This window comes from Musa acuminata, unplaced genomic scaffold, assembly GCF_036884655.1.
Source record: "Musa acuminata AAA Group cultivar baxijiao unplaced genomic scaffold, Cavendish_Baxijiao_AAA HiC_scaffold_1139, whole genome shotgun sequence".
Lineage (NCBI taxonomy): Eukaryota > Viridiplantae > Streptophyta > Magnoliopsida > Zingiberales > Musaceae > Musa > Musa acuminata.
This window is the reverse complement of record NW_027021351.1, coordinates 3,451,332-3,476,172: the sequence shown is the minus strand read 5'-3', so window position 1 is coordinate 3,476,172 and position 24,841 is coordinate 3,451,332. Positions and strand designations below refer to the sequence as shown.

General features: G+C 37.8%; 4 protein-coding genes across 6 annotated transcripts; 3 read left to right on the top strand and 1 right to left on the bottom strand.

The window, feature by feature from the left end:
* Nucleotides 1-3,871: 3,871 nt before the first annotated feature.
* On the top strand, nt 3,872-4,493 carry LOC135671457 (PRA1 family protein F3-like). The gene has a single exon (XM_065179601.1). It carries the CDS (start codon nt 3,896-3,898, stop codon nt 4,427-4,429), a length of 534 nt encoding a protein of 177 aa, XP_065035673.1. The 5' UTR covers nt 3,872-3,895; the 3' UTR covers nt 4,430-4,493.
* Nucleotides 4,494-5,882: 1,389 nt separating this feature from the next.
* LOC135671378 (putative transcription factor bHLH041) lies at nt 5,883-8,599 on the bottom strand. Its single transcript, XM_065179456.1, has 8 exons — nt 8,356-8,599; nt 8,148-8,279; nt 7,953-8,058; nt 7,852-7,866; nt 7,714-7,776; nt 7,072-7,644; nt 6,585-6,968; nt 5,883-6,193 (listed from the first exon to the last, which is right to left on the bottom strand). The coding sequence occupies exons 1-8, from the start codon at nt 8,583-8,585 to the stop codon at nt 6,077-6,079; spliced, it is 1,620 nt and encodes a 539-aa protein (XP_065035528.1). The 5' UTR covers nt 8,586-8,599; the 3' UTR covers nt 5,883-6,076.
* Nucleotides 8,600-8,955: 356 nt separating this feature from the next.
* LOC135671502 (transmembrane 9 superfamily member 7-like) lies at nt 8,956-13,284 on the top strand. The gene is made up of 7 exons (XM_065179675.1): nt 8,956-9,157; nt 9,814-9,978; nt 10,127-10,236; nt 10,423-10,516; nt 10,599-10,711; nt 11,774-11,921; nt 11,989-13,284. The coding sequence occupies exons 1-7, from the start codon at nt 9,047-9,049 to the stop codon at nt 13,144-13,146; spliced, it is 1,899 nt and encodes a 632-aa protein (XP_065035747.1). The 5' UTR covers nt 8,956-9,046; the 3' UTR covers nt 13,147-13,284.
* Nucleotides 13,285-14,771: 1,487 nt separating this feature from the next.
* Nucleotides 14,772-24,285, top strand: LOC135671476 (eukaryotic initiation factor 4A-15-like). 3 transcript variants are annotated; one of them, XM_065179628.1, is made up of 5 exons: nt 14,772-14,933; nt 21,631-21,703; nt 21,836-21,942; nt 22,042-22,472; nt 23,398-24,285. In XM_065179628.1, exons 2-5 carry the CDS (start codon nt 21,636-21,638, stop codon nt 24,031-24,033), a joined length of 1,242 nt encoding a protein of 413 aa, XP_065035700.1. In that variant the 5' UTR covers nt 14,772-14,933; nt 21,631-21,635; the 3' UTR covers nt 24,034-24,285. The 3 variants fall into 3 exon arrangements, with proteins under 3 accessions (XP_065035700.1, XP_065035699.1, XP_065035701.1); XM_065179627.1 differs by lacking the exon at nt 14,772-14,933 and adding an exon at nt 14,934-15,211; XM_065179629.1 differs by lacking the exon at nt 14,772-14,933 and adding an exon at nt 14,974-15,021.
* The last annotated feature ends 556 nt before the right edge of the window (nt 24,286-24,841 follow it).

Here is a 24,841-nt window from a genome sequence, read left to right as displayed (position 1 = left end):
TATCAACTATGAACATATTAGGTCATTACGTTATAGTCCCTAGATGATACAAGGGAATTCAATCTATTGGACTTGTCTATCCTCAGTTACCATTTATCTATAGTTCTTCATCCATCTAATATTCTAGAGATCGTACTTTGGGCATGGTGTTGTCAGACCCATATGGTTTCTACTCGAGCCTCACTCTAATTGGATTCTCTTGGAGAACTCTTTCTCTCTCAATCTGAATGACCCTAGCCAGAGATTTGTTTGAGTAAGAATATATAGGATATTTCTCTCATGATACCAAGAGTGGATGATCCTCTATTGACACTCAATAGCTCTCGTAAGGTTGGTTGCCACTCCCGATAACCGATTGTGCTAGATCTATAACTTTCAAGCCTATAAGTCTAGTATTAAAGAGTGGAATATCTATATAGGATATCCTTGGTGTCTCAAGTCTAAGGACCAGATACACCACTGGGCTGACGGAATTGCTGTCTAATAGTGAGGTATCATAACTATTTAACATTCCGTGAGCGGATCGATTAGTGAACTAATTCTTTAATGAGTACCTGCACCATATCCTTAGTATCCTCACATGAGCAACTATGGGACCACTTGCCTTCATCATATGGGCGGAAATATAGCATACTAGTCTATCTGGTTATCTCGATGTCACTCTTGAGTAACCTACGATCGAAATTATTTAGGGTCTGTGTTTAATGACGAATTAGTCTCATTATTATAATCTTATCACGATCCGATTCTTATTGCATAGATCCATGAACATCACAATATATGCAACATACAATATAAAGTAAGAAAAATATCAAATAAATAATAAACAAAAAAGAGTGTGTATCATATCACACATGTCATCACTCACGTGATCAGTTTACAAGGCACCTATGATTAGCACATAGGCCAAATCCATTTTGGTTGTCACTTCCTATACTCCTCTCTCCCTCTCCTCAGCCAACAGCCCTAGTTTGGGACATGTGGATAACAAAAAGGGTCAGCCCTTTCTTGATCGCGTGGTCCACGTAGAAAAGAATGATTGTGCAACGATTTGAGGAGCATCTTCGTAGCCCCTACCATATGAATCATTACTAGAGAGGAGGACAGTTGACATCCTTTATCCTCTCCCATAGATATATAGGATTTTAGGGATATACGATCTCTTTAAGTAACATATCTTTTATATACGTGTAGTTTTTCAGTTTTATAGCTTTTGCGTACCAATCTTCGTACGACGATGAAACCTTTTCTATGGGAAATCTATAATTTAGTTTTCTATTCTTCCGCTACACATATAATGTTGCTCTAGATTTTCCAACAAAAGTAACACCCTTAGCACCACACATGATATCTTTATCCTCCCCTCGGCCAAGTGACACTAAAGTGCATCAGCCTGATCAAGTACGTGTCAATGACTCTTCAATAATTCTTATACCTACAACACAACCTCAAAATACCATCGCGCTAGGCATCATATGATAAGAAGCTCCAAAAGTGGCATTTTCGAATCACGTCAAATCTTTGACCTCCATGCTATCATAAATTCTCCACTTGAGCCCATTAAACCCACAACCATCACCAAAGCCCAAAAATCTTTATATTAGCATAAAGTCATGTGTGTATCATATCACACACAAAATATCATCAGGTGTAAGTAGATCTTTCAAATTAAGCGAAGCCCAGATGGATCCGTTACTAAATACAAAGCACATCTAGTGGCCAAAGGATTTCACCAACGATCAGGTATTTTCATAGAGACATTTTAAATTGATAATAATCAAACTTATTTTGAGTTTGGCTATCACAAAAAGCTAGCACATATGACAATTGGATATTAATAATGCTTTCTTATAGGGACCCTAATTGAAGATATCTTTATATAGTAATCTCATAGCTTCATCCATCCTTAATGTTCAAACCATGTTTATAAACTATAAAAAGTTATTTATGGACTTCATCAAGTTTCAAAACTTGGTATACCGAACTTGGCTCATTTTTAGCATTAACTAGCTTCATCAACTCTAAGCCTAACACCTCATTATTTCTACGATAACAAAATTGAAGTATTATATATATACTAGTGTATGTGGATGACATTATCGTTATAAGAAATAAACCTATATAGATCAAGGAATTCCTTAAGCAAGTGGTAGATCGATTCTCCATTAAGGCTCTAGAAACCTTAAAGTTACTTTCTGGTAGTGAAAATAACATACACATCTTATAAACTTTTTCTATCTCAAAAGAAGTATATTCAATATCTACTATTAAAGACAAATATGCAAAATGCTAAAGAAGTTGTCATTCCACTCTCTACTACTAAGTCAGTCAAATTATATGATGGTAGTCCTACTACAAATCCCATACAATACCGATAAATACTTGGCTCTTTACGGTATTTATCCCTCACACGTCCAAACATCTCACTTACAATCAACAAATTATCATAATTTAAGCATCGACCCTCCACTATTAATTGGTTTATAATAAAACGAGTCTTATGATATCTAAAAAAGATTTTATCATGGATTTTTTCTTCATAAACACTCATCACTTCATCTTCGTGCCTTCGTCAATATTGAATGGGTAGGCAATATTGATGATACGACATCTACCCAGGGTATATTGTCTTCTTTGGAGCAAATCTAATTAATTAGATTTTTAAGAAGTAAAAGTTAGTCGTAAGGTCCACATCTGAAACTAAATACTGAGTCATCAATACTATTGCTACAGAACTTAATTTGGTTACTAATCTGCCACAAGAATTTGACATCAACTTCAAATTCACTCCTACAATATATTGTAATAATGTCGGTGCTACCTACCTATGCGCCAATCTAATGTTCCACTCATGCATAAAACATATTGCTATCGACTTCTATTTTGTTAGAGATCAAGTTGTCAGATATCAACTACGTATTTCTCACGTGTATATATTGATCAACTAGCAGATCTCCTCACAAAATCTTTCACCCGTAAAATATTTCAATTACATCGGTCTAAAATTGATATGCTCGACAGAAGTTCACTCTTGCGAGGGCATGATAGAAAAAATCTCATATTTGAATAACTGATTGATCATGATAGAAAAAATCTCTCACTCCAAATATGTATAAATACTTATCGAATATTTATTGTCTCTTTCATAATATAGAAATTGTTGAGGAAGGAAGATAGAGACGTACCCAAAGTGCTCCCAGCCGAAGCACGTCATGGGGCTTCGAGGCCACACCGGTGCCGTCGAAATCATCCGACAAGCTCCGTGATGACAAGGTGCCGGGTTTGGAGTTCTTCCGAGATGAGGAGTGGGTATCAAGTGGAGGTGGTGAGCAACGGCATCTAACCTACAAGAGCGTTCGTCACCGAGTTCTTGCGGTCAAGTACGGCAGTCGGCCATCCATTGCTACGTTCTACAATCCCGGCGCTAATGCCGTCATTTCTCCAGCTCCGAAGCTTGTGTACCCCAATCGCTACACTACCTTCAAGTTCTCCGACAAAGTGGCCAGGTTTCAGACCATGAAGGAGAAGTACGTGCCATCGTAGGACCGCAATGCTTGGAGTACGGCGCTGCTATAGTTCGTCTTCATCTCCGCTGACAAATCGGACGTTCCCACGTCAGCGTCATCTGTAAAGCGGGATTTTTCCGTATTCGATGTTGAATTCAAATTAACATTTTCCGTAAACTTTCCATCTTGAATTTAAATTGGGCCCATCACGACGTGCCGCATTCGACGATGGCTGTTGGTCCAACTAATGGCTGTTAATACAACGGAATCGAGCCGTTGCATATAAAAGCATGGTTGCAGTTATCTCGTTCTCACCTATTTCTATCTTTCTCGTCTTTCGGCTTCAGGAATCTCTTCTCCTCCACCTTCCCCCAATTCCTTCACCGGAAATGACGACCTACGAGACGCTCCCGATCTCCACCTCCTCTCCAGGCTTCGTATCGCTCACCACGTGGTGTCCCTGGCGGGAGCTCGCCGACGTCCGCGCCCTCGGTCGCCCGGCCGGCCTCGGCGAGGCCTACATTCGGATCCGAACCAACGCCGCCCGCTTCTCCATGAACTATGCCATCATCGTCCTCCTCTTCGTCTTCCTCAGCCTCCTCTGGCACCCTCTCTCCCTCATCGTGTTTGTCGCCTCCATGGCCGCCTGGCTGTTCTTCTACTTCCTCCGGGGCGAGCCCCTCGTCGTCCTCGGCTGGGTTATCAGGGACCGGGTCGTCCTGATGGGCCTAGCGGTGGTGACGCTGGTTCCGTTGCTGAAGACCAACGCGACGGCCAACATACTGATATCGCTGTCGGTCGGCCTGCTCCTGGTGGTGGTACACGCGGCGCTGAGGCGGACCGACTACGCTATCGTGGAGGCGGAGGGGCCGTGCTACGCCGCCGTCGGATCTGCTCCAGCGTCTGTGCAGTCTTCGAGATGACAAAGTAAGTGTCTCTCTTCGAATGCCCACTACTTGTTTCTGCAATTTGCATCGATCGCTACTACTGTAGGCGTGTCTACTTATTTTAGTTTGTGCCATAATTTTTGCATTTTAGTTATGAATTATATATATATGTTACATGTCGTTTCCTAACAGCTTATACTTTTAACGTTATTGATTATCTAATTTAAATTTTTATCATGCTTCTTATATTTAACATTTTTATGGATTATTATTGGATGAAATGTTTAGTTGATTTAAGTTTTTATTTCTTTTAAACATAGCTGGAGTGCACTTTAATTATCGGTTCATGTTTGATTCTGTGGCAATATCATTAGGTTAAGTCCCTCTCTTTTGGCACGAGTGATGTTTCGGCATCATCGTAATGTTCGATGCTAATTGAGAGCTGTTCTCTTTTGCTCCACTTGTGACGCGAGTCTTCAAGCAACGGGAATAAAGGGTAAAATAGAAGAACAAGATCGTAGAACTGGCCATCTGGAAGAGTCGGTTGCAAGATTCCGGTATAGCTGGCAATGGGACTCATGCGACTACCACATGGTGGAATGGCGAACAACCTATCCGCTCTGTGGCTCCGTTTCCTACTGACACGGGTCATTACGATTCAATGGCTAGCTAGTGGGCCGTGATGCACGAACGCCGAAATGAATCATATATTTTATAATAGGAGTAATATTTTTATGAGGATTAAAATGAGAATTAAAGATTTTTCACGAGATAGAAAAAAAGGGGGAAGAGTAGATCGATTTACTATTAAGATAATAATAATAATTATTATTATTATAGGAATCTGAATTTGATTATGATTAAAACTAAATATTATTTAGAGCTCGAGTTTACTTAACCATGAAGTCGTGGATAAGTTTTTTGGTTTGATATCTATCATGGATTTTAACTCAAATTGTTATGTGAGAAATGATTGAAAGAGAGGATTAGAAGAATAGTCTCATAGATAGATATTGAGAAAGCCAAGTGACATATATATTGAGTTTCATCCGTAATTTGATTGGTGTTTGACTTTATATATATATGAACCATCAATTTGATTTAAATTTATTATTAATAGATTTTTAATATCAATAAAATATACAATATGGGTGAGGAATAAAGAGAACTATTGAAGTTCTTCTAGTTACTATTCTTTTATTTATTATCATATATATATTTTTATAATATTAGCGTTTTGAGTTTCTTTCTCCTCTCTTATTTTTGGATTTCTCTCTCTAAACAAGTGATATTAGTTCTCCTCCACGCGAGGCAATAGTACATTAATTCGGCTAAAAAGAGGAAATTCTCGATATTATCATAGGCTGTTAACGCCATCAAATTCATGTTCATATCTTGTAGCTGTAGACTCTCCAAGAAGAATGGCCGAGGTTGGGACCATTCACGATGTTGACTAGAGAAGGCGAGTGGAAATGCTGAATCGCACAAGGAAAAGGCTAAAACACAACGAACAAACTTTATCACCCAGTCAAATCCGCCGTCTCATGTTCTCCTCAGCAATTGTACTGACACGATGCATAATAACATCTGTGGCATTGTATGACTCTGATAAGAATAATAGAATTGGGCTCCATGCTGCTGCTGCTGCTGCTGCTACTGAGCCATCGAATCAAAAGCGATTGGTCAAGATCGATGGGCTGGTGAAGATTGTGACGGGCTCGCGGTTGCTCCTCGTCCCAGCACATCAGCGACAGCTCTGGCCACAGCTTCCATGAACGACGCCTCGTCCCAATCACCCACCTGTTGTTACACCAAACAACTTAGACTTCCTCACTCTTAAAGACTAAACCCATAACCTTTTTCTCCTTAAAAGACGAAAGGCCAGTGTTGGGCGATAGTTCCCAAGGAAGCTTCCTGTAATGTCTCCAGCTCGTGCATTCCTACATCCCGGGCGTGTGAAGGTAGGCAAGCGTTTGAATCTTATTAGTTCATCAAGCCATCCATGCACCGATGTAGCAGTAGCAAGTAGCAACCACCACAGCAGCCGGAGAAAAGATGTCTTATCGGTCATGGGTTAGCTGTTCAGCTTTTACTACGCGGCTGAACTCTCCTTCCCTCACAGAAGAAGATCGGTAAACAGTTCTCATTCGCGCAGTTATAAAGATAGAGAAGACTTGCTCAACACCCATACCTTTTCTCGTAGCCGGAGGTTGAATCTTGCACATGTATACTTCCGTGGCGGCATCGTGCTCGCGGCCACCGATGCCAACGTCACGTCTTTGCTCATCCCTTTCAGGCATTCGAGTGTACGGACGACCAAATCTGTCATGTCACATTCTTCCCTTACGACCAGCCTGAGGTTGATTTGTTGGGATTCTGATGCGTTAGAGTCGTCGGCGCCGGATCGGCTGATCTCGACTCGTACTCTTTCATCTGAATCGGTAACTCCATCGGCGTCGTCGGTAGGCCGAAACTGCAGTTCTAGCATTTGGTTCCTCTCCTGGAGCTCGGAGACTCGAGCTTTCAAGGAGTTCAGATAGTTCTTCGTGTTTGCCAGCACTGATGTCTTGTCCTTCTGTGACGTGCGGAATCCAGAAAAGAGAATGAGTTCCTGGATCTTTGGGAAAACCCACGCATTACGGAGATCTAATCTACGTTAATTGCCAGTTAATTTGTACCTTCGACCCCGGCGGAAGAAGCAGCCTGAGAGCATGAAAGTTTTGATTAAGCTTCTCCCGACGCCTGCGCTCCGATATCATATGGTGCAACTGGTCGCTTGTCGGCCGGTGTTCCTGCGTCGGAGCTTCCATCCTCGCCGTGCTTATGCTTCTCAGCACGTCGATCCCCTTCTTAATCATTCTTTGGCCAGCCACGTTCGGCGTGGCCTCGACTCTCATAGCACCGGTCGGATTGAAAGCCTCGAATGCCCCACCCGGATGGTGTCGTTGCAGCACTAATTGCTGGTACATGAGCGGAGAAGAAGAGGAGGACGGCAAAGACATAAGGTTGCAGGTTGGCATGGCCATTTGGTGCGGCAGAACCACGTCAGGCATGAAAGCGGCGGCACCTGCTATGGTCGGGAGAAGAGACGAGCTCTCGGGACTTCCCGCCGATGGAGACCGCAGCGACGAGGAGGAGGACGAGCGCCAACTCTGTTCGGGCGGCGGTATCAGGTGATCGCCTGATTGTAATTGCCACTGTCGAATGAACTCTTCACCGAACACCTGGCAGATATCCATCTGCAGTTCTAGCTGCAAACGAACCTTATAAGACCAAAGATCTCAATCAATACGGAAGATGGAATTGATACGATCCATTACATTCGGCGGCGTCGTCATCCCTAACTCGATTTCTCCGCTTCTGCACCCCACGAACACTGCCGTCTGTCATGCACAGAATCAGTGCGTCAAACAGAATCCTGTGGGGATAAAGAGGGAAGTGATCTAACGATTACAAACCTTTATTCCAGCTTCCTGAAACAACGAAATTGCACCCAAATTAGGCATTTCTTTTAGTACACTTAAAACTGTTACGAGAATAGCTGAAGTAGATCGATCACCTGGTAGAACTGCCTTTGTACGTGAATCGAGGCCAAGTTCATCAAATCATCGCCGCTGAACTCAGCGTAGGTCAATCCGCCCTCATAGGCCAACCCAGGAATGCAACTACAAATGGAAAGACTCTACCCATATCATCAACACGACCCATCGAGAAGAGGATGCTGACCCATTTTCTCCATGTAAGTAAAACATACCCTCTCCGGATACCGCACACGCATCTGCGGTAGGCGTCGAAGAGCCTCGAGGAGACGCTTCCCGTTCCCGACGAGGAGCTCGCGTGACCGCCGTCTTCCTCACGGTGCCATCCATCCGTGGAGATCAAGTGGCTGCTCGTAGAGGCCAAAATTAGATCCTAGAAAAGCTCAGCCGCTCGTTTTGCAGGTTGAAGAGACGAACACATACTTGGCTGCCGGATGGTACAGATCGGGAGACCATGCGCAGACGTAAGTGCAGCCGAGGAGGCTACCGGCGATTTGGAGGAACCGACCTCGGGCTTCTGCGGTAAGGAGAAAGAAGGAATCCATGGATGAAGTGTATCGACTCGATCTGGAAGAGATTAGGTCGGCGTGATCGTGCTCTATAATCTCAGGCAGCAGGTGGGAGGGGAAGGAGGAGGGTGTGTAGGAGTGCATGAATGTCCCGTGTATGTCCGGATTCAAGATTAAGAGATTTGGTCGTCGTGAATCGTATTTTAATGGCGAAGCTGATCCATGTACGACTTGCGAGCAAATCGGGACCGTAAGAAGAAGGAAATTGAATAGCACAATGACTTGCGCAGCCAGAGAAAGCCTCCGGGGAAGAAAAGTCAAGGTCTTTGACGATGGCAATTTGCAATGACTTGGGAAGGGGGCAAAGTAGGAGGCCCAATCGTGATCCATTGTTTGGGCTGGAGAAGCCCAATTGTGAAATGACATGCTTTATTTATTTATTTATTATTATTATTATTATTATTATTATTAACGCACACATTCAATAAATAACAGCAACTCTTTAACTCGATATCCCCCCAACCAATCTCTTCCGCTCTTCTCAGCTCCCTTGTAACTCCATTTACGCGCACCGAGGCCATCTCGATCCGGCTCTCCTTGTCGCGATGGCGAACGCCGGCGCGATCGCCGCTATTCTCCTCCTCTCCTGCCTTCTCGTCTACCCTCCGTCCCACGCCTTCTACCTCCCCGGCGTCGCCCCTCGAGACTTCCACAAGGTACTTTCCGCAGCCCATTTTTGTGTCGGATATCTAGGTTTTCGTCCTGTTTTTCCATCTGTATTCCGTCGGATCTGGCCTTGAAAGGCGTAGGCGTGTGGTGTATTGCTTTAAATCAGATCTGGAATCGAGTTCCTAGGGTTTGGCAATCTTCTCGCGGAGAACAGTTTGGTGGAAGATTGTTGTTGGTCTCGATGTTCTGTGTGCATCTCCTGTTTCTTTTTCAAAAAGATTCCGCTAAGTATGTCATCATGGTTGATGTGGCAAAGTTGGTGTTGATGCATGTATTCCGAGTGTTGGTAACTGTTGGGATCTTTCCTCGATTCCCAATTGCCGTGGGATTGTTCAGAGTATGATCCACCGTCTTGTTCTAAGACTCCTTTAGCGAGAATAGCTATCGGTCATATAGTAGAATCGTGTCTGATTGATTTATCTGAATTTTGATCTACTTTTGGAGATCATTGTGCAACATATGACGATCTTCTATTTCTGGTGAATCACTTGTCATCTTTGTCCTTGATTCTTTCATCTTCTTTCTCAAGTTTGCTTGTAGAATACCACTGTTTCATTTTCTGGATCTGCCACATTCTGCCTGACTTGTGATTTCATTTAATAACTTGGATGTGAGTCACCAGCGATTCTCCATTTCTGAACAGGATGATGAACTTCAAGTCAAAGTGAACAAGCTTTCGTCAACAAAGACACAACTTCCATATGATTTCTATTTCTTGGATTACTGTAAGCCTTCCAAGATCATGAACAATGCCGAGAATTTGGGGGAGGTTCTTCGTGGTGATCGCATTGAAAATTCCATTTACGTTGTGAGTACAGGTTCATATGGCATACTAATGCTTCACAATTTTCATATTTGGAGGCCTGTCTGCAAACTTAGCTTTGATGTTTTCACCGGATTCATAAAGATAACTGTTCAACCTCTTTTCACCTGATATTTTGTGATTTGAAACACAGTTTAAAATGAGAAGGGATGAAACCTGCAAGGTATCCTGCCGTACCAAACTTACCGCAGAATCTGCAAAGAACTTTAAGGAAAAAATTGATGATGAATATCGAGTTAACATGTGAGTTATTATTTAGTATTGCTTCTTCGCTGTGAGGTGCTAATTTCTTTTTACCTGTTTCTTTTAGTTGTATAAAATTTTTATTTTAGTTATTATTATCTTTTAAGTTTATGCTAGCTGGTTGATTGTAATTCAATCTTACCTGCTGATTGCATAGTGACTTGGCCCTTTTTATGCTCTTTCTAGGATCTTGGACAACCTCCCTGTTGCGGTACCTAGGCTAAGAAGAGATGGAAGCCAAGCACCAACTTATGAACATGGATTTCGTGTTGGTTACAAGGCAAGCTAGTTTACATTAGAAGCTGTACAATTGTTAGAAGATTGGTTTACTATGATAAGCACCTTGTGGATTTTGTAAACAGAGCAAGGACGATAAATATTATATAAACAACCACCTAAGTTTCAGAGTCATGTACCATAAAGATCCAGAGTCCGAGGATTCTCGTATTGTTGGCTTTGAGGTGATTCCAAGCAGGTATTTATGATTTGTGCAAAATTATGTTTTTGATCATGTTTTAGTTCAGTTCTTTTCTGTGTCAACCTGTTCTTGCATTTCACTGTGGTTTATGATCATGCATGCTGTATGTAACAGTAGCACAGGAAAGAGCGAGCCATTTAAAATAAGTTGATCTTCGGTTATGTGTATGGGAAAGAATAACCACAAAACTAATGCAAAAATATAATGTGATCAAGCTAAGTGATAAGCAGGGAGCATCACTCGGGAAGCATGGTGTAAATTTCTAGGATTTAAACTTCTTTTTTTCTGAAGTTCTACAAACAATAAGTTTTCTTTTGATCGGTAATAGATGCCTTCAAATTTCAACATGGCTTTGGGAGAATTTTTGTTGTACAATTCAAATGTTAGTGTAGTACAATTTCTTCATCAAAAAGTGATTCAACATTCGCCATCAAACCCACCCGATATAGAAAAGGTCAGTACAACAGTGGCAAAATATAAATTACAGAAAAACCATTACAATGTTGAAAAATAATAAATTACAGAAATACCAGTACAATAATGGAGACACAAGTGAATAACAGTGTTGAAGTTGTGTACATACCAGAAAAGACGGTAATCCAATGATAACATTGGAACTTTAGTTAAAGCTTAAGAGCTTATTATGTTGGTGTGAAATATGTTATATTATGAACTTTCCTCTTTTTTCATCTTTTACACTGGAAAAAGTCTTTGAATTATCTATAGTATTTTGGTATTATATATCTTATGATTCTTTATTCTAGCATTTTGGCCACAAGCCTTACGTCCTATGCCCCATAACTCGGAACCAGGCTGCCACTGTACTTGTGTCCACGAGAGATAAAAGGGCCTATTGAATTCTATGCCATCTTGGCATCTTGCATAACCTAATATTGAGTATTTTTTGCTGGTTGATGAGTTGACACCTATTTAACTTGTTACCCTGCTCCTAAAGCGACTTAATACATGACAATTGCCAAGTGCACCTAATTCATCATGTCACCCTACTCCTAAACCTGCTGCTTAAGTTGCCAATTTTCATCTTTCTTTTGCAAACAGTGTAAAGCACGAATACACTGACTGGGATGAGAAAAACCCTAAGGTGCATACATGCACGCCAAGTACCAAAATAACTCCAAGCAGCAATACGCCCCAAGAAGTAGCTGCAGATGCATATATCGTATTCTCATATGATGTCACCTTCCAGGTGCGTATGCACTTGTGCTTACCCTCTTTTTCTTTTAGTAGATTTACTTTTTGTTTGTCTCGTGCAGCCAAGTGAAATCAAATGGGCTTCCCGTTGGGACACCTATCTTCTCATGAATGATGACCAAATCCACTGGTTTTCTATCATTAATTCATTAATGATAGTTCTTTTTTTGTCTGGCATGGTAGCCATGATTATGATGAGAACCCTCTATAGAGATATAGCTAACTACAATCAGTTAGAGACACAGGATGAGGCCCAGGAAGAAACTGGATGGAAATTAGTCCACGGTGATGTTTTCAGACCACCGAGTAACTCTGGCCTGCTTTGTGTTTATGTGGGAACAGGTGTGCAGTTTTTTGGAATGACCCTGGTCACTATGATATTTGCATCGTTAGGTTTCCTCTCCCCATCCAACCGGGGGGGTCTGATGACTGCTATGGTTCTCTTGTGGGTTTTTATGGGCCTATTCGCTGGGTATTCGTCAGCCCGCCTCTATAAAATGTTCAAAGGTGCAGAGTGGAAAAAGATCACCTTGAAAACTGCATTCATGTTTCCTGGTATCGTTTTCGGCATATTCTTCATGTTGAATGCTTTAATCTGGGGGGAGAAATCATCCGGTGCCGTACCATTTGGTACCATGTTTGCGTTGGTCTTTCTATGGTTTGGTATATCCGTACCCCTCGTCTTTGTTGGTAGTTATTTGGGCTTCAAGAAGCCAGCAATCGAGGATCCGGTAAGGACCAACAAAATCCCCAGGCAGATACCTGCTCTGGCCTGGTACATGCAACCAGCTTTCTCTGTACTGATCGGGGGCATACTTCCGTTCGGTGCTGTTTTCATTGAGCTCTTCTTCATCCTGACATCGATATGGCTGAACCAGTTCTATTACATCTTTGGTTTTCTCTTCATAGTCTTCGTCATCCTCATAGTTACCTGTGCCGAAATAACCATAGTGCTTTGCTACTTCCAGCTGTGCAGTGAGGACTATCACTGGTGGTGGAGGGCATATTTGACTGCAGGTTCCTCCGCCCTATACCTCTTTGCATATTCTGTGTTCTATTTCTTCACGAAGCTGGAGATAACCAAGGTGGTCTCTGGGATTCTGTATTTTGGGTACATGCTGATAACGTCATATGCATTCTTCGTGTTAACGGGGACAATTGGCTTTTATGCTTGTTTATGGTTTGTCCGAAAGATCTATTCATCTGTGAAAATAGATTGATCGTGTTGTGGAAAGAGGAGCTATAATCAAGCTGCAGTAGAATTACAAGTTGCTGAGAAGTAGTCCAAGGCGAGGCTTCAGAATGAATGCTTCGTCTCAACATTTCCGAGGGTATTTAGTATCGGAATCATATTTGGTGGCAAATATAGCATATGGTAGGATCTGGGTTGGTATGTGTGTTGCTAGCCAAAATTAGATTTGTAACTGTACCTTTATTCTCCTCCTAATTGTAGCTTTTGTATGGTTTTTTGGAACATTCTTGATGCTGGCATTTCCTTTCCCATGAAAGATTCCCCAGGCTGAAAATTCTATTGTTCGTGCTTGTTATATCTTTGTCAGGTTTGTTTCTACTGTTCCACTGACGTTTTCTAGACAGCTAAAGATGCCACCCCGTGAATTTGCAGGCATCAAAAGTCTCAAGTTTGGTATAGATGTATTTGGCTGCTCTACTAATTTTGTGTTTTGTTTGTTAGATTACGTCTCAGTTAGTGTCTGTTTTTAATAGGCATACATGCTTTTACAAATGGATTGTGCTTAATTTTAATGTGGCATGCAAATAGAGATGCTGTAATATATAGAGATATACATCCGTAGTTGCCAGTTATCTTATTTTCTCAATTTCTGATTTTTATAACACTTCTGGAAAATATAGCAATTTTGTTCTGTCATTCATATATATATATATATATATATATATATGTATATATATATATATGTATATATATATATATGTATATATATATATATGTATATATATACATATATGTATATATATATACATATATGTATATGTATATATATGTATATGTATATGTATATATATACATATATATACATATATATACATATATATATACATGTATATAGGAACATGTTCTTTACATCATTTTTATATTTACACATGGAAATTATTATATTTTTTTAATTATTTTTCAATCAATACCTCCCATTTTGATATTTTCCAAGCAGTATATCTAAATTTTTAAAAGACATTCCTCAAAATTTTTCTATCAAATTTTTTATTAATTTTTATCAGTTACAATATTTTTATTTCTTGTTTATAGTATTTTTTTTATATTATTTATATCGATGTATTAAAAATACCATAAATGTTATTGAAAAATACTACAAGTAATAACATTGCTTGTTATTGCTAGTACAATTTTAGGATATTATGTTTTAGGCTTGTAGTTGGTTTGATTGAGATAAGAAGTTTATTTTGAACATTTATAGTATTTTTAAATAAATTTTATAGTGTTTTTAAATAGATTTTATCGTAGTGGTCGAAACATTTTAATATGCCAAAAATACTATAAGAGGCAGAAACATTTTGAGAGATGTTTTTTGAATTAAGAATACTGTTTAATAATAAAAAATGAAAGAAAAGAGATATTATTTGAAAAATCTAAAAATATGAATATTTAGTAGGAAAATCGTCCCATATTATCATCTAACATTATAATAAGGAAAAAGTAATTAATACAGACATTAATAGAACTAAACGTGTAAATGTTATTACATACTCGAATTACATCCTTGCCATACATGCATGCATTGGAGGAATCCAAAAGCTATAGCTATTGACGTCGTTTGCCCACCGAACCCACTTTGCCTCACTCACCACAAAATAAAAGAAGCAGAAGGGGGCAATTAAGAAAAAGGAAAAAAAGGCCGACCCTTTCTCTCTCCTAAGAAAAGGATCGCCTTTGGCTCATCTCTCTCTCTCTCTCTCTCTCTCTCTCTCACTATCGCCCCCCGCGTCTACATTCTTCTCTCGAGCTACCTTGGTAACAATCGGATCTCTATTCTATCCTTTCTGATTTGTCTGCTAATTTTCTTCACCGGACTGGTTTATTAGACCGTGGAACGATTCAGGTTTGAAACGGAAAGAAAGTTTCCGTTTTATCATCGTTTGGAATTCCACCCAGTTCAGCTTTGCCTTTTCGTATTTGTAATATGTATGAACGGACTGAGGGCGTAGAGTTCTATTCCCGTTCAATCATCAGGGCTTTTCGTGATCTGACCCTCTGGGAGAGGGTTTTAGATTTTTCTTCATTTATTTCAGGTTTGGTGGGTTGATTCTTTTCCTTTCTTTTAAAGTGACACGGTTTATGCGGTTTGTGAACTTTGGTCCGATCTGATATCTATCTTTCCTTCGAGATTTTAGTGAGTGATAGGAGAAGAGTAAGATCTGGGCCTTTGAACTACAAAAAAAAAACAATGTTTTTGTCATGTTAATTGGTGTTACTGGGTTTCTAAACTTCAAAAAAAAAAAACATATTTGGTTAACTATTGGAATTGTGTTAAATCGAGATGAAAATATTCATCTTGAGCAGCCTTGATGTATCCAGCTCCCATTAGGAGCTCATTGAATATGTGCATGTGTGTGGAGCCACTGTATCTATGTGTTACGCGTATGTGATTAATAAATATGTTTGTGGAATGAAATCTTTTATTAGGTTTAATGCGTTGAGGACCACAAGTTGCTGTGTTTTACACAAAAGTAAAACTAGTGATAGGCTTGCTCTGCCACTCGTACATGCAAACTAAATTGGTGATTTTAAGCAGAGGAACCAGGAGATGATAGTTCAGTTTTTATATCTGTCATAAACAAGTTTTAGTTAGATTTTCGTTTATCAGATTAAAGGATCAAAATATTGCCTTTTGGTTCAACCTTCAGCTGACATATAATATTCTTGAGTACTTTACCTGAATGGATTATATATGTCTGAAAGATTTCATCGACGTGTATTTAATATTTTCTCTTGCTCATAATGATGGTGAATAGGAATACAACTTACTACGAGAATATTTTTGTTGCTAGTTTTTATGTCTTCTCTGAACTGCTTAGAAGAATTTAGCATAAGCCTAGTTGATTAAATTGTCAGTAAGGCACGTGTGCAACCTTATCTTACCATTGATTACGATGATCAATGTATTAGATTTGATGAATACATACTAGTGACAGATTTGTGCATTGTTCCTTTATTAAGCATGTAAAAACATATGGCATTAAATACCTTGTGTATTCTAATAACTCCATTTGGTCTCAAGTAATTTCGCTCATAATCTTTGACCATTTTGGTGTTGCTTTTTCGTATATAAGTTTTTCCTTACATAGTATCCTACATTGTTATATGTGATCCCCTGGAGATGCTTTACAATGCATCTGCTGTGCTTATGGAAGGTCTTATTTAGTTTATTGGTTATACTTGATCGCAATTGAAAGTATTCCTGACTAAACAAGTGCATATTTACTTTCTTTTCAATAACTGATTTTGCTTTTCTTAGTTATTGCTCATCAACTTAGTCCTTTGATATTTCTTTTTCATGGAAAGATTATAAGTTACTGATTTGTGTGCCTTTACTTTATGTAATATCTGATATTTTTGTATGATTCTTTTGCTCTGCCACTGGAACACACTTTTCTAGGGGACTTTGTGATCTTAAGCTTTTATTATATTCTTTATAATTTTTATTTGGTTGGTCCAACAGTGCTGCCCATTAGCTAACTTCCATGAATTGCTTATATGCAAACGTTCCTTGTCCATGATGGCTCACTTTTGGATATTCTCTTGATATTATTGTCTATTGGTACACTGCATTGTGGTAAGGTTGATGGATGTTTAAAGATTTTTCAGGGCAGTTTCTTAGCCAATTTAGATGGGGGTCCTTTATTGTTCGTACTGACATTTCAATTTCGATTCGAGCATCATATATTGCACATCAAAGAATCTTGTTTGCCCCTCTATATTTATGAGTGATCAATTCATCTGTGGCAGGGGAAAAATGAAAACTGGTGTCTAGTGATGCATTATGATTTGGTTTCTCAGAAACATACCAGATGATGCCTTCTCTGTAGTAAAATAGTGAGAACTAGAATTAAATTAGACATTCCTAATATTTGGAATTTTAGACATTTATGCACATATAAGGAAATTGATAAAATACAGTATACAATACAAGTGGTGCTTTTTCATTGTAAGCATATTTTATGGTATGATCTTGATGCTGAGTTATGTAGATGTACATGCATTTTAGCCGACATCACTTTCGACATTAATGTGCTACAGTACTCGGCTGATAACTATAGGCTTTGTTACGAGGTTCAACGAGCAATTCAGTGATTGGCAGTGGTGTTTGATCTCTCTTCTCCCCCTTCTGTTCTTTATTTGTATCTTTTTCTCTCTTTTCTTTAAATCTTTATTTTCATCTACATTAGATTATATTCCACAACTTGCTGAGATCCATTACATAGGGCTGTTGGACTTGCTGTTTGCTTTCTGTTACAGCAGCATGGTGATCACTCTGAGGGCATTTCTAATCTTCTCAGTAAGAAAGTAATCCTACAATGCTTCGATATATCCTCATATTATTGATGCTGTTTCAGTATTCTTGCAGTTTTATCCAACACAATCTGAGATCATTCAGTCCTAGAGAACCTCTTAATCCAGTCTACTGCATCCCTTGTTTGCATAACCTTCACATTCGTTGAGTCTTCGAAATGGTCATATGTGCCCCTTATATCTATACATTCATTTTTGTGGTTTGTTCTAATTCCTATTTCCTATGTATGACAAAGGTAGAGGGTTACGTTAGGTCACTAACAACCAGTATAAAACTATGTCAGATCTTATGAACATGGATCTTAACCGATCTTAGTATAAAGCTAGGTTATCACCTGGAAGTGACGCATGACACCTTCACCACCTAGGTGTCCCAAATTACAAACGGTGGGTTAGGAGATTGCTGGGAAGTGAACCATCACATTGGCACTCAAATGTGATGCCAAGTAGGTAAGGGTTCTCTTATTGTTTTGGACCAATGAGAGTAAAGAAGTTAGTCCAAGAACAAAGGGTTAAGTTAGCAGTTTGGAATATTGGAACACTTGAAGGTATTAGAATTGGTAGACACTATGATCAAAAAAAGAATAATTATTATTTTCTTACAAAAGACTAAGTGGGTAAGAGAAAAATCTAGAGAGATTGATAGTATTGAATTTAAAATTTGATATACTAAAAAAGTTAAATATAGAAATGGTGTAGAAATTGTTGTTGATAAGAATCTTAAGAACAATGTTGTAGATGTAAAGAGATTTGAAAATAGAATTATAGTTCTAAAATTTGTGAAAGGATAAGATGTATTGAATGTCATTAGTGCTTATGCACCTCAAGTCGGATTGGATGATCAAACAAAAGGAGAATTTTGGAAAAGCTTTGATGATATCATTCAAGGAATGTCTATAATCGAAAAATTTATATTTGGAGGTGATTTGAATGATCATGTAGGGAAAACATGATGAACTTTGAATGATCATGTAGGGAAAATATGGTGAACATAAAGTGGTGCATGGGGGGCCTTGGTTATAGGGAGAGAAATGTAGATGGTGGTATGATTTTAGATTTTACAATTTTGTATGATCTTATAATTTTGAATTTTGCAATTTTGTAATTTTGTAAACACACACTCTAAGAAGATAGATAAATAATTAATTACCTTTAAGAGTAGTCATAACTGTAGTCAAATAGACTTTTTTCTCACTAGAAAGATAGATAAAATTATTTGTAAGAATTATACTGCTATACATGGCGAAAGTTTGACAAATCAACATAAGTTGATGGTATTAGATATTTATTATAGAAAATGAAAGAAGAAAAAGACAATAAAAAAAATACTAAGACTAGATGGTGAAATTTTAAAGATGATAATATAAATACTTTTAAGAATTAGATGGAAAGGGAGACGACTTGGAACTTAGATGTAGATAATATTAATATTTTTTGGACTATGATGACTAATAATATTTAGGAGCTTAACAAAGGAGATTCTTGATGAAACTAAAAGTAGAGGTGTAACCTTAAGAGAGAGTTGGTGGTGGTGCGAGGAAGTTCAAAAAATAATTTTTACTAAAAGATCATGTTTTAAAGTTTGACGAAATTATAAAAATAGGAAAAAATTAAAAGATATAAAGAATATGAAAAAGAGACTAAAAAAAGGTTAGTATAACAAGATATAAAACCTATGATAATTTTTAAAATAAATTAGGTACTAAAGATAGTAAAAAAGATATATATCGAATTGCTAAGATTAGGAAAAGAAAGTGTAAGGATTTAGGTAATATTAGATGCATTAAAGACGAAGATCAAAGAATACTTGTTAATAATAACGAGATTAAATAAAGATGAAAAAATTAATTTTATAAATTATTTGATGAATATGTCATACATTATTTAGACTTAATGATAAATAATAGTGGTAGATTTAATAATCATAGATTTATTTGTAAAATTAGAGCTAATGAATTAAAAGATACATTAAAGAAGATGAAAATAGTTAAGAGTGTGAGGTATGATGATATCTTTATTGAGGTCTAAAAAAGTTTAGGGGATAAGGGAGTAGCTTGGTTAACTAACTTATTTAACAAAATCATGAGATTTAGAAGGATGACTGATGAATGGAGAAAGAGTTCTTTAATGTCAATTTAAAAAAATAAGGATGACAAACAAAATTATTTAAACTATAGAGAAATTAAAATCATGAGTCATATTATGGAACTTTGGGAAAGAGTTATCGAAAGTAGGATAAGACTTGAAAAAAATATATCTGAAAATCAATTTAGGTTTATACCTGAAAGATCAACCATAAAAGCTATTTATTTATTAATCAATTAATAGAAAGGTATAGGGAGAAAAAGAAAGATTTGCATATGGTTTTTATTGACATAGAGAAAGCCTATGATAGGGTTTCTAAAGATTTATTATAGTGGGTTTTAGAAAAGAAGGGTATATTCTCTAAGTATATTGATGTTATTAAAGTTATGTATGATAATGTAGTTACTAGTATTAGAAATATTGGGAACGTGTCTGGTGAGTTTCCTATTAGCATAGGATTACACCAAGGATCCGTGTTAAGTTCCTACCTTTTCACATTGATAATAGATAAACTTACTAGTACTTACATTATACATCTCCCTGGTGTATGTTATTTGTTGATGATATTATCTTAGTTGATAAGAGCCTAAGTGAAATTAATTATAAACTTGAGTTATGGAGGCAATCCTTAGAAACTGAAGGTTTTAGATTAAGTAGAACTAAAATTGAATATATAAAATGTAATTTTAGTAAATCTAGAGATAGATTATAGAATATAGTTAAATTGGATGGATAAGAAATTTCTTTAAGCAAAAGCTTTAGGTATCTTGGATCAATTATTTAACAAGATAGAGAAATCGATGAAGATATTAATCATAGAGTAAAAACAGGATAGTTAAAATTGTGAGGGGCGTTAGGGGTCATATGTGATCATTGGATATCTTTGAGATTAAAAGAAATTTTTTATAAGATAGTTGTAAGACCAACAATACTTTATGGATCTAAGTGTTGAGCAGTTTAGAAAAAACATATATAAAAAATTTGTGTTGTTGAGATAGATGTGTAGAGTTACTAGGAAAGATAGGAAAATAAATACTTTTATTCGTTAACAACAAGGTATCGCTTCGATAGAGAATCATATGACAGAAAATCATTTAAAATAATATGGGCATGTGCTGAAGAGACTTTTGGATGCAATTGTCAAAAGAGATGAAATAATTAATATTAATGGTACGAGGAGAGATAGAGGAAGATCTAACAATACTTTAATAAAAATTATAAATAAAGATTTAAATATTTTGAGTTTAATTAAACATATAACTTTTTACATATCTCGCTAGAGGCAAAAAATTCATGTAGCTGCCCTCAAATAGTTGAGACTTACGACTTTGTTGTTGTTGTTGTTTTTTCTAATTCCTACATATATATATTCGACAAACTTGGTAACAAGATAATAAGTTGAATATTTTTGTAATTATAATATCTTTACTTTGAAATAATTAGTTATTCTTTCTTTGATCCATAGGCTTAGGATTGAGAGTAAACAACATAATTGTTTGAGATCTCTATGCCTAGACTTTGTGTTGCTACATGCTTTATCATGAATGTCCAATTCTAGATAATTGCAACTTCCATCTGTTATGCAAAAAAATTCAACCAATCCTTTTAATTGCTACTTTTTTTCAGTTCACTATTTTACCTTTAGGAATCAGGATACGATCTTTTCCTTACCTATATTCCAAAATCTAGATATTTTGATTGACTTCTTTTACATTAGGATGGATGTAAGATCAATAGTGCGAATGGATACAGCGAATTATTTTCTTTTTTTCATTGAATTAGTTGTATTACTACTTTTACTTTTGATAATGGTTGCAGAAGATACATGCAGTTGATCCCAAATAGTTGAGACTTTATGGCTTTGTTGTTGTTATACTATTTTTACTTTTGAATCTCGTGTTTTGATGGCAGCAAAGATTGCTTATCATCTGTTGAAGATTTTTCTTTTTCATTATCATAGGGTCTTCTTCGATTGTACCATGTGACCTATTACCACATTTGATCTATTTGTTACTAGTCACTTTTTTAGTCATTTTCTTTGGTTTGATTTCAGCAATCATGGCTGGAATGGCACCTGAAGGATCTCAATTCGATGCTCGCCAATATGATGCCAAAATGAATGAGCTGTACTGTTTCTTACCTTTTTTTTCCCTATTATATTTTGCTAGTAACTTATCTGTACAAGATGCGATTCTTGTTAAATGAGTTATCGTGAAAGGTTTACTGATGTTGGGTGTGCTATGTATGAGAGAGAGCAGGATTTCACAAGATGGACAGGATTTTTTTGCCTCATATGATGAGGTTTTTGATAGTTTTGATGCTATGGGTCTCCAAGAGAACCTTCTAAGGGGCATTTATGCATATGGTAAACTCCCTCCTTTCTTTTACTTGTTCAAGAAGTTTATTTAACGGAAGTGGTGTTTAAGCTGGTAGCATTTGTTTTTTCTATTTCTGTGAACTTCAGGTTTTGAAAAACCCTCTGCAATCCAACAAAGAGGTATTGTTCCTTTCTGCAAGGGACTTGATGTCATTCAACAGGCACAATCAGGGACCGGAAAAACTGCAACATTCTGTGCTGGTATATTGCAGCAGCTTGATTATGGATTGGTACAGTGTCAGGCTTTGGTTCTTGCTCCAACTCGTGAATTAGCACAGCAGATTGAAAAGGTGATGCGTGCACTTGGCGATTATCTTGGCGTCAAAGTTCATGCTTGTGTTGGAGGAACTAGTGTTCGTGAAGACCAGCGGATTCTTTCTAGTGGGGTTCATGTCGTAGTGGGGACACCTGGTCGTGTATTTGACATGTTAAGAAGACAGTCTCTCCGCCCTGACTACATCAAGATGTTTGTTCTAGACGAGGCAGATGAAATGCTTTCTCGTGGTTTCAAGGATCAGGTGCCCTCAATACCCATTTTATAGTTGCAAAAAAAACACATATTTCTTTTTTCTCACTTTCACTAAAAGTATTTTGTATTGTGAATTCATCAGATGATTTATTGTGTGCTGCTTTTTTCAAATTTCAGTGTGAATTTACTGCTGTCTGCAGAAATTAAAAAGTGTTTCTTTTTTTAAGAAGTATTCATATTCATATACGATAGGTTCACATTAGTACAAGTATCCAAAAAAATTATAGTTAAATCTGTAATGTTGATTACGAATTACACAACACACTAGCTTAAGGAAATCTCTAATAAAGTGTTTTCTGAGATCATAGTTGATAGTTTTGGTGAAATTTGATTTTCAACAAGGCTTTGTGTTTTCTTTAGGATCATTAAAAGGACAGGCGTCAAATGTGATTTCACTAAGGATTATTAATACTATGGATGAATTTAATCAACTTAAAATGTCACTGCTGGTGCTAAATCACTCGCATATGTTAATCAAATGATGCTTTATATTTGTACTGCACCTTAATATTGTTTGGATTCGTGACTATTCCTTCTGATGCTAAAACATATGTTGCTTGTGAATTAAAGATTTGTGTCATATGTAGTTGTATGCCATATAAAAGCATACTTTTTTCTTTGCTGTGTTAGTGTTACTATTTATCAATTTTTGTTTAGCTGTCATAAAATGGCGCTACATCTATGTATTCCACAGATATCTGGCGATTTGTTTCATACGCTCATTTCTGTGATGAGCATTCTGGCTTACCTTTGAATCTTCTCGTATGAAGTCATTCATGATTCTTAGGCGCAACTGGTTTTATGTCTTTTTTTTTTTTGTTTGTGGCTTGGTTTCATATCATCTCTATACCCTTCTTAATTGTTCCTGAAAGAAAAGCTGTATGGACTGTTTGTTTATGGACTTTCCTTTTCAGATATATGACATCTTTCAGCTGCTTCCTTCTAAAATTCAAGTTGGCTTATTCTCTGCCACAATGCCTCCCGAGGCTCTTGAGATTACTCACAAGTTTATGAACAAGCCTGTGAGAATCCTTGTGAAGCGAGATGAGCTCACTTTGGAGGGTATCAAGCAATTCTATGTCAATGTAGAGAAGGAAGAGTGGAAGCTCGAGACCTTGTGTGATCTCTATGAGACGTTGGCCATCACACAGAGTGTAATTTTTGTCAACACTCGACGCAAGGTAGATTGGCTGACTGACAAAATGAGGAGCAGGGATCATACGGTCTCAGCAACCCACGGAGACATGGATCAGAACACTAGGGATATTATAATGCGAGAGTTTCGCTCTGGCTCCTCTCGTGTACTCATCACCACTGATCTTCTTGCTCGTGGTATCGATGTGCAACAGGTCTCCCTGGTTATAAATTTTGATCTGCCGACCCAGCCGGAGAACTATCTTCATCGTATTGGGCGAAGTGGCCGTTTCGGGAGAAAGGGTGTGGCAATCAACTTTGTCACCCGTGACGATGAAAGAATGTTGTCTGACATCCAGAGGTTTTACAATGTGGTGATCGAGGAGCTGCCATCCAATGTCGCAGACCTAATCTGATGAGCTACATTCGGTCTATATTTCCTATTTACGTTTAGCAATAAACTCGCTGGACAGACAAATGTTGTGATCACAAAGAAAGACTCGTCCGTGGCAAGTTCCAGTTTCCCATCTATTTTTGTCGAGCCATTTCAGATCTTTGCGTTTCCTTAGAACTTACCGGTTTTCTTGGTTTAATGGGAGGGTATGTATTAGCGCAGTGATGTTTTATGTTAATTATCCACTGATTATCGAAATTTGTGATGGATCTAATGCGTGTGAGCTATGCATGTACGATGTCAATGGTGTTTTAATGTTTTGGGCCGGCATGGTGTGTCCGCATAAGTTGCGGAAATACTTTCGCTGGATTTAGAGCTTGTGCATTACAGGAGGTCCATCGGAGCTCCGATAATGGCAGGAATGTTATTAAGGTTCGAATGGCATCTTTGTTGTCCTTTTGAATTGGTTTTAATCCTTACACAGGGCTGTTAAATATGGAAATGCAGCTTATACAAAGGCAAGCATAAGCACTATGATCATCATTATTTCATTTCCATCCATTCTGTTTGTCGAGTTAGTTAGGAGCTAACTCGAGTCAGGACTCGAGACTATCATAAGCGTTTGAGTGGAGGATGTGGCGGTTCGACGACGTTCCTATAGACGATTACATACATCAATGCTTAGGTTAGTAATTTATGAGAGTTTTTGAAACATCAGAGTTCAGTTAACTATTGAAATCGAGTAGTGAGCTGATCTAAGGGCACCATTATCGATCATTATTTAGTCATGTAGATGTTTGTTGAATCATTGTATTATGGTTATCACATAC